Source organism: Monopterus albus, unplaced genomic scaffold (genome assembly GCF_001952655.1).
Source record: "Monopterus albus unplaced genomic scaffold, M_albus_1.0 scaffold167.1, whole genome shotgun sequence".
NCBI classification, from domain to species: Eukaryota; Metazoa; Chordata; class Actinopteri; order Synbranchiformes; family Synbranchidae; genus Monopterus; species Monopterus albus.
In genome coordinates, this window is record NW_018128047.1 from 24,706 (window position 1) to 37,635 (window position 12,930).

The window sequence follows — 12,930 nt, forward strand, 5'->3', positions numbered from 1 at the left end:
GGAGAGAGGGAAGTCTGGGCATCTTTGCTTAGACTGCTGCCCCCGCGACCCAGTCCCGGATAAGCGGAGGAAAATGGATGGATGGATGGATGGTTTACAGATTAGTGAGCGTTAGAGCTGCTGGTAGGTGGATTATTTTGCCTTTGGTCAGTGCCAGGCTAGCTGTTTCCTTAACATCAAGCAACATAAGGTGGAGTCCCAGTGGCCAAGCACACTCCAAACATTGTGTCCAGGTTGCAAAGTCATGGATGCAGTGCAGCATCAGTGGTATATTATACCCCCCCGTCCCCGCCCCCAAACATCTCAGCCAGTCACCCAGAGTGGACTCTTCAGTCCCTCAGTCTGACATTATTCACAACTTTTCACACCAGTTGTGAATAACATCATTATGATGTGACGTCTCCAGATGGATTTTGATAAGTGGAGGCTCAAACACACAGGCCTGTATTGTCCACGTAGCATCTAATAAAATTAAGTAAAATGTGTTTTTTGGAAAGGAAATGGTGAAATCAGAATGATTCAAACCCCAACTTCCCCCTCACTAAACTAAGCCCCCGGCTCATGCTTATGATTTCTGCTGGTATGACTTGGTATTTCCTGTGGAGAAAAAGGAGAAAGAGTATTTGCATGTGTGGCAGTTGTGCAGGCAGAGAAGTGCGCACGTGAGCATCTGTTACATGGGCATGTTTCATTAATGCCGATAAATCATCAAGTCCTCCACTTGTGTGTGTGTGTGTGTGTGTTTGGCTATTGTGGTCTTGTTTTCATCGCCAGACCTCTCTCACCAGTCATAAGCTGGATGTACAGAAGTGATTTTATTTTTCTATAGGGTGGTAGGTATCCGTTCTTCTAGAAGACATTGAACCTGTAATATTTACAGTAGTACTCTTGTTAAAGAACACTGCTTGAAACCATGTTACATGAATTGCAATGGTCAAATAGTAAAGTTCATCTGTTTAATTTGTCGAGTGTGTCATAGGCATGTTCCATCATAAAGGTTTTTAGGTCTGTTATTAAGCTTTATCAAATCTGTTGGGTTACCTTTAAGTAACACAAAGACTTGTTGCTGCTTCCCATTAAACATAAAAATCACTCCTAAGACTGGTTGTTGTACCAGTGCAGAGCATTTAACATGACATGAAGTTGTTTAATTTATCATAAAGCACTTTTCTGTTTGATTCAGAATTCCATTTAATGAAGGAAGTTAAGGATTGCTTCACTCAGTTGACAGGACAGCAGGTGAAAACTGTGCTGGGCTGTTAGCACACAGATGTGTTCAACCCTGTTATTGTGTTTGGTCATCCAAAAATGTCTGGGAGAGTTCGACTGTACGTTTGACCGATGTGAAAGGCACGTTTTATCCTTTACTTCTGAACTAAGATTTTTTTATGTTACCGGATTTGAAGTCATATCTGAACCAGTATATAGTTAGTGTGCAGATGCATTCCATTTTTAAGTTTGAACTTTTAATCCAAACTTAACAGCTTGAATAACTCGTATTGCACTGTATGCAGAAGCCATTATCAGGTATTTTAACTTCTTCTTTGTGACCTCGTAAGTTTGGTATTGTATCACATGGGAGAATGTTTCTTAATACTGTCTTTTATTTAAATGTAACTTATTGGTGTTGGTGTACATTCATGGCCAAAAATATTGACACTCCTGTATTTCTGTCAGATAACACACACCACTTCTCTCAGAAAATTGTTGAAATCAAAGTCTTTGCTATTCTCATGTTTGTTTCGTTTGCATTGGAACAACACAAAAAAAGAAAGCCAAAAAAAAAAGGCAAAATCTGGTCTTTTCCACAAAGAACTCCAAAAATGGACTGGACAGAATTATTGACCCCTTTTCAAAATCATCAGAAATATTTCCAGCATGTGATCCTCCTTTTAGTTTGTAATGAAACTCACCTGTAGCAACCAACAGGTGCTGGCAACATAGAAATCACTGGTAACCAGGTAAAATGGAGAAAAGTTGACAAAGCTGACAAAAGTGGACCACACTGAGCACGGAGAAAAGAAAGAAGAGCAAAGAAATGTCTGAGGATTTGAGAAGCACAGTAGTGGAAAAGCCTGGACAGTCTCAGGGCTCCAAGTCCATCTCCAAGGTCCTGTGTCCATTGTGAACAACAGTGACAAGACATTTACAGCCCATGGTGCTGGAGCTAATCTCCCTGGACGTGGACGAAAGAGAAAAATAGACGACAGATTGCACCGAAGGATTGTTGGAATGGTGGATAAAGAACCTTGATCATCTTCCAAGCAAATTCAAGCTGACCTGCAGGCACAGGGTGCAACAGTGTCAGCTCACACTATCTGTCGCCATGTAAATGACAAGGGATGTTATGGTAGGAGACCCAGGGGTCCCACTGCTGACACAGAGCCATAAAGAAGCCAAAACTTACCTGAGGAAACCACAGTACTTCTGGGAGACTGTCCTGTGAACAGATGAGACTAAAATACAGCTTTTTGGTCGAGCACATCATTCTATTGTTTTCAGAAAATGAAATGAGGCCTTCAAAGAAAAGAACACGTCCCTACAGTCAAACACGGTGGAGGTTCACTGATGTTTTGGGGTTGCTCTGCTGCTTCAGGCACTGATGTCTTGACTGTGTGTGTGGCATTATGACATCTGAAGACTACCAATGAATTCTGGGACCCAGTGTCAGAACGTTGGGTCTCTGTCAGAGGTCATGGGTCTTACAGCAGGACAATGACCCAAAGCAGACTTCAGAAAGCACCAGAAATGGTTTCAGACAATGAGCTGGAGAGTTGTGAAGTGGCCAGCAGTGAGTCCAGATCTAAACCCCATAAAGCAGCTGTGGAGAGATGTCAGAACAGCAGCTGGGAGCAGGAAGCCTTCAAACCTGAGAGACCTGGAGCAGCTGGCAAAAGAAGACTGGTCCAAGATTCCAGTAAAGAGGTGGAAGAAACTCACTGATGGTTACAGGGAGTGACTGATTCTGTCCAGTCCATTTTTGGAGTTCTGTGTGGATCAGATTTGGCTTTTTTCTGCTTTTTGTGTTGTTCCAATACAAACAAAAGAAATAAACATGAGAATACCAAAGAAGTTGTGATTACAACAGTTTTCTGGGAGGAGAGGTGTGTTACCTAACAGAAATATAGGAGTCACAGTATTTCTGGCCATGACTGTATTTATATCTGTGGGTGTGTGTTGATAAAAAGTTGAAAATGCACATGCACTCATGTGTAGTTCCTGTTCGTGTTTCACATGACTGTCATGATTTTGCAACCTGGGATTAAATAAAGAGTTGACACAGAAGTTTATTTATACATTTCTGTATAATAGTGGAGAAATTAAAGTAATAGTAAAAAATGTTTATTTTTTTAGTAATTAATTACTAAATCAGACGTCTGATTTTGGGAACTTTTTGCCCCAGACCAGGCTCATATTTTTTCCATGGAAACAGCTGGCAATAAATTTAAGGATTTATTTTATAGTCATGAAAAAACACAATGAGACTTGTAATAATTACCAATTCAAATGTTTACAGCAGCACAGAACAGTAATTTAGTGAGGTAGTAAACAAAGAATTATTTAAAATTATTAAAACAAATGTAAAGATGTTCCAAGCTTTATATTTTATACTTTAGGCTATGTATAAGATTTGTGCCTGTTTAAATACACATGGGTAAAAAATAAGTAATGCATAGTAGTACAACTCCAAAAGCCTTATTGTGATAACATTGTGACTTTAGGTGTCACTATACTAGGTACAGTATCTAGTGTAGAATCAAATGCTGGACTCCTTGTTTTTTAAACTTATTTTAGCTGTACCTAAGTGCTACTGTTATAAATACAACAAAAATTAAACAATACCTTTCTCTCTTCGACCTCCATAGCCACCATTGTATTTGAACCTAGAGGGGTCAGCTTTAGGTGCCTCTCCAGACATTATAAAACAAAAAGTAAGAAGTTCAATGCAAATGACAGACCAACTGTAAGTCCTATGAAGACTGGCACTACTAATGAGCAAACAATCCCTTCTTGACACATGTCCCTGATTAATGATACGTCTAAATATCATAAATGTCAAAAACTCCATTAAGGTGACAAAAAGTAACATGCAACATATCACTCTGTCATATAAAGATGCCCAACTCATTAAAAGGTAATACATAAACACATTAACTTGTCACAAGGTGTCATCTTGAAAATATTAAACATTAGAATTAATGACTCAACCTGACATCCTTAAAAACATATTTACATCAAAGCCTTTTTTCTATCTCTTCCTCTCTGCGGTGTGACAGGTGCCCTCACGCCACCTTTTAGTCTGGGCTGAAAAACTGGGCAGCCTTCCAGGTAACAGGCTAGTAAACCCCCTCAGGTTACTCTAGGACACCAGGGTCGTCTCCCGGTTGTTCTTACACACAGAGTCACTCTCGGTCATCCATTAGTACACTACTACAATGCAAGTATAACAAGTACTGATGAATGAAGTGAAGTTAAAATAACACAAACATTACAATTAAATGAAATAAAATATTTTTTAAAAATGACAAGAAAAAATATAATAGGTGACGTATGTCAATTATAACAATATAATAACTGAAATGGACTTAAACACACACACAATCTAAAGACTACAAGCATGAGACTAAAACTTACCTTTAACCTTTAACCTCATTGGTCTCCCACTTACTAGTACTTCAAAATTTGTCATTGATTTTAAACCAATCATTTATATGGTCACTTTTCCACACTGTAAGTCATGATGTTTTTATTATTTTCTCTTTCAGTGGGTGGAGGTAGATTCCAAATGAAATTCAGAGAAAGGGTGTGCTACTTTTAGTTCCCGCTTGTTTTCCACTGGTTATTAAAAAATGTCCAGGGTTGAGATGCGCCTCAAACAGAAAATAGAGTTGAAATTACAAAACTTTCTAAACCTAAATATTGATGTTTGCCACTTCAGTAACATTGTACTATAATGTAAATGTTAAGAGTACCAGCATTAACTTGAACAAAGGATGATGCTCATTTGTGTGGCAATGCTGGGCACCCTTGTCTATTTTGTTGTTTTTGAAACAAGAAATCCCTGTCAGCATTCACAGAACTGCTTTCATAAAAAATAAACTCAGAAATGAAAGGATGGGATGCTCACAGTTTTCTTGAAAAAGGGGATATCCTGAGTGATGCAGTACAGCTCAGAAATATCACTTTCACTTCCCTCTTCACTAGTAATAAATGATCCACTCTCGGTCTGTTTCATACACATAGAGCAATCACGATGGACACGGTCATTTGCCTCCTTGGTGAGTTCTCTTCAGTTCAGTTGCAGCATCTCACAAGTTTAACATTTTATTTGATACAATCCACTAAAGTTTGTCAGGTAATCTCAATTATTTTCTGTTTCAGTTTTCTCAGTTCTGCCACAGCTCGCTGTGCCTGCAGGTATGTACCTACAGTAATTCATTACTAGATATGGAGCAACATATTACACATTTGTAAGCACATTACATATTGTATCAATAGAATTAAGGTTTAGCTTTGTATATCTGCTGAACAGAACACAGTAAGTACATGAACTGAACAATAGCAGTGAGAGTTTAAACAAATTATCTACATTCTATGTGACATTCCTGGACAGCAAACCCATATTGTCTGTATGTTTCTTCATAGCTCCCTCTGAGACCTCATTCAGAGCTGAAGTGGAGATCGTGTCAGGCCATTCAAGGATCTTCTCTGGGGAGGATGTCCGGCTGAGATGCAGCATTCCAGATGGCAACAGGTCTACCTGGGATTTCCTGTGGTTCAGGGGATCTGAGCAACTACCGTACTTTGGGCAGGACTTACTTCTATGGAACACCATGGTTAAAAAGAGTGGGAAGTTTATTTGCCAGGGTGTGAGGGACACAATAGTGGGAAACATACACACCCGCAGAAGTCTGCCTGTAGAGATCAACGTGGATGGTAAGCTCTTGTTTATCTGTAGCATTAGTAATGTCCTTCATTTTGTATATCAAGCCCCCTTTTTCTTTTCCCTCTTTGCTGTTCACTTCAGAAACAGAGAATCACTGAACTTTATCACTGAACTAAATCATTTTAGTGTCTCCTGTGGGTTTGTCTCTAGAAAATGATACAATTTAGCAAATTTTTGTCTTACAGCACATCCCAAACACACTTCCACTGGCTGATTTATTCTCTGTAATCTTTGTTCAGGAGGGTGGGCTATCCTGCAGGTCCCTCCTCATCCCAGCCTTGTTGGAGGCACCTTGAACGTCACGTGCCGTGTCCGAAGAAAATACCCGCTTCGGGAGGTGATTCTCTACAAAGATGGTGTTGAAGTTATGAGACGAAATGGTGTCAACCCACATTTCTACCTGACCAACTTGACCCTTGAGGATCAGGGACTGTATTCTTGCAGGGCTTCCTGGGACATACAGAGAAATACACACTCTGTAATTTCAGCTGCCTCTCCAGTGCAGGTCCTAGGTGAGTTGCATTGAGTTTGACTGCAGTTGCAGGACACATTAAAAGAATAGTTAACTGGCTCTGTCTGAAGGTGACACAATCCACTTACAAACAATGGTGGATTTTGTTCCTTTTGGTCAGAGTCAGAGTCAGTCTGTTTCCCACTGTTTCCACTCTTTAAAAAGATGACGTCCTGCTCACTTTATTTTGTTTATAGACAGACAGGATAGTGGTGTAGATCTTCTCATCTAAATAAAGCATATGAAAGTCTTTTGCAAAATGCTGAATTTTCTTACGAGTATAATTTAGTAGTTGTTTTCAGCCCAATTAAGAATTAGACTATTTTAAACTATGTCAGTGTTGGTAATGTTTCCTTTACTGTGGCTCTATTTCAGAGGTTCTGTCACAGCCACATTTGGAAATTGATGCCGCCAATGACCTGATCAAACTCGTGTGTCACGTCCAATACAACATTCCTGCCCCTGCCCCTCCAATACAATACTTTTTCTACAAGAATAACACCAGACTGGGACCAGCAGCCTCTGAGAACTATGCTCTGGTCTCGTGGAAACCAGGCCAGTACAGCTGCAAGGCCAAGGTGCCTCAGTTGGGCCTCTGGAGGTGGAGTGAGTCTTTAAGCTTTGAACAAGAGACAGGTAATTAGAAGTAAATGTAACCTGCTGTGTCGCATCACCCAAGACCCACCCTCCCACCTCCAAAGCTCTCCCTCCTCCCTGCAGCTGAGCCAACAGCAGCCTGGCACACCCCTCACACATCCACTGCAAAGCCTACTTTTACTCCGCCTACTGAAACGAGCATACAATTGTCAGATCCTTCACAGCCAAGTACTATTCTGTCTACAGTTCAACCTCTCAATCAAACTGCTACTCCAAAGCATTCTGCTTTGTCTCAGGAAACTGATGACATGTCTGGAGAGTCTGCTAATATGCCACATGAGTCTGGTGACATGTCCAGGAAATCTCCACACACTGTCCTGTACTGACCAGTTATGATGCATTACAGACCTTTGCAGAAATGAATGATCCTGTATTCCAGTAATAATATGTTAAATGGGACCACATATTTATCTATCTGTCATTAATCATCCTGGGCCACTGTACTGCTATTACACACTTTTTATATGATTCATTGTGCAATATGAATTTCACAGATTGCCAAATATCAACTTCATGATTGGATCTGTAGAAAACTAACTGGATCAGGAGTGTTGGGTTTAATAACTAATCCCATATTGGTTACAGGAAATAAAGCATTTCATAAATGATATGAACTACTGGATTTTATTTTCAGTGAACACATGGTCTTTACACAACCCTACAACAATACTGCTTGCACATTAGGAGTACTGGTAAAATAACAGGTATTATATTCCTCCACTGAAGAAGGGTAAGATCATTCTTGTCAAATTTACAGTAAATAATCATAATGCAGCAAATGTCACAGTGATAATATCTGTATATTTAACACATACGTCATATATTCATTTCTATGTTGCATTTTTCCAATTAGATGCAGGGAGGCTAGGTCAGCTAGGAGGCAAGTAGTGTTTGAAGTGAGAGAAGGACAGAGGATCAACATGGAAGGAAGGGTTGAAGGGGCTTGTTTGGGTCAAACAAGTGAGGTGAGTGGTGTTTAACTGAGGGCATAACTGTTGGTAGATGTTCAATAAATAGTTCAGAATGGGTTTGAAGGACTAAAGGCTAAGTACAATATACTGATAGGAACACTATGCGGGGTTTATTAACCAGTGTCTGTGTGCTGTTAAGCTTACTGCAAACATTTTTGTTAACATTTCAGTCTACAAGTGTCATATAAATGAGTGGTCCATAAATATGCACCGATGCTCCATAAATATCCAATTTTCATCATGACTTGAAAACTTGCAGTGTTATCATACACAGTGCAGTTGGGTTGTTTTATATGAGTTCCATTTGTGGTGAATATTAGCAGCTTTGCCCTCATTCACCTTCATCATTTTTCTAATATTTTCTTAATCTTTTCAGAGTGATTGTTTTCTGACCACACTTCACTCACCAAGTGACCAAATGTTTGTGAACTGGTTGATTCATCCTCCATCTATGTATATATAAAGAACTGTTGGGATGTGTGTTCATATACCTTATCAAGGTTATGTAGATCAAAACACTGTAAATAAATATACCAGCAGTAAATGAGAGTATGTCAGAGTTTTCACAACAAACAAAACAAGAAGATACTAATAAGGTTCTAATGTGATAAATATGATATTGCCAGTCCTCTAGTGTACAGAACAGCTTTCAAGCAGTCTCTGAGTTCTGTGGTGTGGCACCACCATCTGGCCTTTTCACAGATGTGGTCTGGTTAGAACAGTAGAAGAAGGTATTGTCAGTAGCACTACTGTGTATCAGACCTTGTCTGAGTAAAGCAGAAACCCAGAGAAGATACTGTCGTCCTCACTGCTGGCATACATCCCGTTCCAGTCTCTGAGTGTCTCCATCCACACCTGATCACCCTCTGCCAGCTGCAGCACCACAAGACTGGATGCCTGGTCGATGTCTTGACCATACAGAGAGTCGCGCATCCTTACCCGCCGTGACCCATTCACTACCAGTGTGGCGCGCAGCGGCTGATTGCGTACAGTGATGTGGAAGGAGAAGATATAAACCCCGGCGTGGACACAGGTAAAGCTGTTGGAAGTGAGGTTGAAGTGGTTCTCCTCGTTGTAGAAGATCTTGTCAAAGCGGATTGGGAAGCCAGATGGAGGGAAGGACTTTCTTGGAGAGATGCCGACACTGAAGGCTGAGCGTTTCTGGGGCACCCCTGATCCCTTCGCTCCTTTGACTCCACGAATGCCCCGATCACCTCTCATCCCCGGGTAACCTCTGTCCCCTTTTGGCCCAGGCATTCCTCTTATGCCTTGTGGTCCCTGAGGCCCTCCCACGCCTGGCTGTCCTGGTGGTCCAGGAAGTCCTGGATCTCCTTGGACACCTACAGGACCTGGGGAACCGTGCTTGCCATTTATTCCTGGAATACCCATCACTCCTGGCATGCCAGGTGGCCCAGGATCTCCTTGTTCACCCTTTTGCCCTTTCTCCCCAAAAAAGCCACACTCCCCCTTATCTCCCTTGTCTCCCTTAGGACCAGCCGCTCCTGGAGGTCCAGCTGGCCCTTCTGTTCCCGGTTCTCCTTTCTCACCAGCAGTTCCATTGAAGCCAGGTTCACCTTTCCCCCCACTATGACCTTTGACACCTTGCAACCCTATTTTACCTTCGTCACCTTTTGAGCCAACATCACCTGTAAAGTAAAAGAAACTGTGTCAGATCTACTGAAGTCTGGCAACAATGTAAAAGAATTCAGTGGTCATCTAACAAGTTTGCACCTTTTTGTCCTGGTTTCCCTGGTACTCCTTGTGGTCCAACTGTCCCGCTGTAACCTCTGTCACCTTTGTCCCATAAGAAATAGATACAGTAAAGCTAAGATTCAATGAACAATATGGAGCAAAATAATATTTTTTAAACTAGGTAAAGAGGAAACCAGGGAAGATGTTTCACCCATCTCTGTTTGGGTCACTGATCTAAAATGTATTTTTCATGCAGTATATTGTTATTCATATTACCTGACATAGCACTACTGCACAGTGCACACTTAGGCTACAGGAAACCTAAATTTAAATTAGTAAAACAATATATCAGAGCAGGGAAGCAGAATCTGCACCATAGCTTTCTCTTGATAGTTTCCTGTTTTATGGTATGTTGCAGTATCTTGTGTTGCCTGTGGAGAGGAGTAGACCTTCTGTGTCAGCAAGCTTTGAGAAAGGATTATTTATTCTGTCTTCACCTCTACCATAGACAAAAAACTGACAATCAGGGTCTGTTTTCATAAAACAGCAACAGTTTAAAGTTATGTTTAACCAGCACAATATCAGGGAACAGGAACATTTATCATGTCCTGGGCCTGTGGTTTCATAACATGTCCTTGTAATGCCCTGTACATCTCACTGGTCCAGAGGAGGGCAGAGAAGATTTCTGCAGCCCCCTCACATCCTGGACATAAACTGCTTGAACTTCTTCCATTTGTATGGCGCTACAGGTCACTGTACGCCAAAACCATCAGACACAGCTGTTTTAAACATGTTCTTGACCATATTATATTCACCTTTCTCTCCTTTTAACCCCATTGGACCACTCACACCTGGTGGTCCTGGTAACCCAGGTTCTCCTGCAAGACTCCTGTCGCCAGGTGGCCCTAGATGAGCACAGATAAGTGAAGTTCAAAATGCAGAAAGCACTAATAAAAAGACTAATAAATTAATTAGAGTAACAACACTTCCTATATTACACTCTGTTGGTGCTTCTTATACCTGCCAGGCCCCTGTCTCCCTTTGGCCCCCTGGGGCCTCTCTCAGGTGGACAGCACTCACAGAAGTTAAAGTAACACTCATTGTAATCTAGGGTGTAGTTCTCAGGTCCAACACCAGGAGGCTCAGTGTAGTACTGAGAGAAGACATGGCTTGGATAGGTGGTCCTCTCTGTGGCGGGCACTGGATGGGGCTCCACAGGATTTGTGCTTGCCACTGTCTTGAGAGTTTTGGGCGTGCTAGTGGTCACAGGGCTGTGCACGGTGATCTGAGGAAGAGGCTTCTTAGTGTACTGGTACTTTGGCTTCTGTGTAGTCTTAGCTTCAATGCAGGGCACCACAGTGAGTGTAACCACAACTGCTGCTACAAGAGTCTGCTGACAGAAGTTAATCCTCATGGTTGACTGGGATCTGAGAACACATGAGTGTATGCAACACGTTTTTCACTCATTTCATTTAAGACAAGAGGTTACAAAAATAGCATATGCTGATTTAATGTTGACTGTTGCAAATCACATCATACAGTATGATGCATCTATTTATTATCAGTTCTAATAATTATTTCCATGTTTATATTTGACTGGTTTCTTTGTTTCTTTATTTCCACCTCAGATTGGGGCAACTTTTTTTTTTCCTGTGACCCAGTAGGTCTGCAGTTTGCCCTTCAATCAAAGCTGATTTTATAAGTCAGTTTCTCCTCTCTGGTAGTTTATGAATTAACCCAAAAGTTCAAGTGTTCAACTAGAATGAAAACCTTCAGCTTCTTAGTCACAGTATCACATAAGTGAAGTCAATGATCTATGCACCAATACACAAGCTAGTGGTTTTACTAGGTTTCTTGTCATGCAGACAACTTTCTGAGAATATGTATTCAGTAAAATTGATAAGACTCACCTAGATATGCATAAGTGGTATGGTCATTTATCCTCTCTAGTGGCGCCTTGGAGGCAGCACCAGGAGCTCCAGGTCTGTCTGATATCTCTGCTAGGCTTGGGTGAAAGAACACCCCCGCCAATGAGGGTGTTTGTTGGAAGCGCAGGGGGAGGTCTGAAATCCAACTACAGTGGGCTGGAGTCAACCCAAGGAGAACCACTGTGCTGTGGCCCATTCTCTGTGCTCCTGTTGTGTAGAAAGGTGCTTTTGTGACATGAGATACAGCAGCCAACAGGAGCACTCCCTCCTCGCTGAGAGCGAGGTGAGGAGCAAAGGCCTTGGGGGCAATGGGTCACCCGATATGAGAGGCATTCCTCCAACTTCTAACCCTGCTACCCAGGCTCTTAAGGTGGGACAAAGCCAAGAAAAGAGGATTCTGTGACAGAGGCCAGGGCACTACAACAGCCTTTTTTTTTCCAAGTGCAGATTTGGACAGCACTCAGCTTGTAGCTGCAGCTCAGTTTTATTTTAGGTGCTTTATTGAATAGTACCACGCAGAATCTTTCAAACTGACCTACAGTATTATCAGACTTTTCAACTTACTGCTACATCTCCAAACTGGCCCATAGCACAGGGTGCTCAGTATTTACAATCTTCTAGTGCTTGGTGAGCATCCAAAAGAAAGCTTTGGCCTAAAAAGCACTGATAATCTCCTCACTCAGCATTTGCTAAACTTGAGCTGTTTGTGAAAGGAACCAGCTTATCTCCCTTAAATCAGCACAGTTGCAATGTTTTCCTGATCACCATGACAACTTTTTGCACAGGGGCCTCTGAGTTTGCTGGAAACTACATTTGCTAACTGTTATTCATACTATGTGGCTGTACAACAATTCATTCTTATGCTGTAACAAGATAGCATCGGGTGTTTGTGCAGAAAGTGACTTTCTGGTAGCTGTCTGGCTGAGACTCTTAACTTGCCAGTGACAATGAATGTTTGAGCAGTGGACATGCTTCAGTTATCAAAGACCTCTTGTCCTTAGAAGGATCTATGGCCAGCTATGAGTGAGCAAGAAGACGGGAAATGAAATGTAGGAAAAAAATGAGGGGTGATGGTTGGTTGGAGGGATAAAAGGAGAGATTCTACAAATGACTGTTTATGTAAACCATTTCCCTTTATCTCCTCTCTTACATTTACATGCTCTTCCTCTCCCTCCTTCCCAGCAGCTCAGGTGAAGTGCTCCCCCAAAGAGACAAATAAATGGA

The 12,930-nt window shown here is 41.5% G+C and overlaps 2 protein-coding genes across 2 annotated transcripts; one reads left to right on the forward strand and one right to left on the reverse strand.

Annotated features, from left to right (window-relative positions):
* The first annotated feature begins 5,216 nt into the window (after positions 1 to 5,216).
* On the forward strand, positions 5,217 to 7,104 carry LOC109969000 (low affinity immunoglobulin gamma Fc region receptor IV-like). The gene is made up of 5 exons (XM_020615625.1): positions 5,217 to 5,279; positions 5,383 to 5,418; positions 5,647 to 5,937; positions 6,187 to 6,459; positions 6,834 to 7,104. The coding sequence occupies exons 1-5, from the start codon at positions 5,255 to 5,257 to the stop codon at positions 7,100 to 7,102; spliced, it is 894 nt and encodes a 297-aa protein (XP_020471281.1). The 5' UTR covers positions 5,217 to 5,254; the 3' UTR covers positions 7,103 to 7,104.
* Positions 7,105 to 8,715: 1,611 nt separating this feature from the next.
* otol1b (otolin 1b) lies at positions 8,716 to 11,775 on the reverse strand. The gene is made up of 5 exons (XM_020615645.1): positions 11,689 to 11,775; positions 10,799 to 11,205; positions 10,594 to 10,683; positions 9,818 to 9,880; positions 8,716 to 9,732 (listed from the first exon to the last, which is right to left on the reverse strand). The coding sequence occupies exons 2-5, from the start codon at positions 11,190 to 11,192 to the stop codon at positions 8,843 to 8,845; spliced, it is 1,437 nt and encodes a 478-aa protein (XP_020471301.1). The 5' UTR covers positions 11,193 to 11,205; positions 11,689 to 11,775; the 3' UTR covers positions 8,716 to 8,842.
* Positions 11,776 to 12,930: the final 1,155 nt, after the last annotated feature.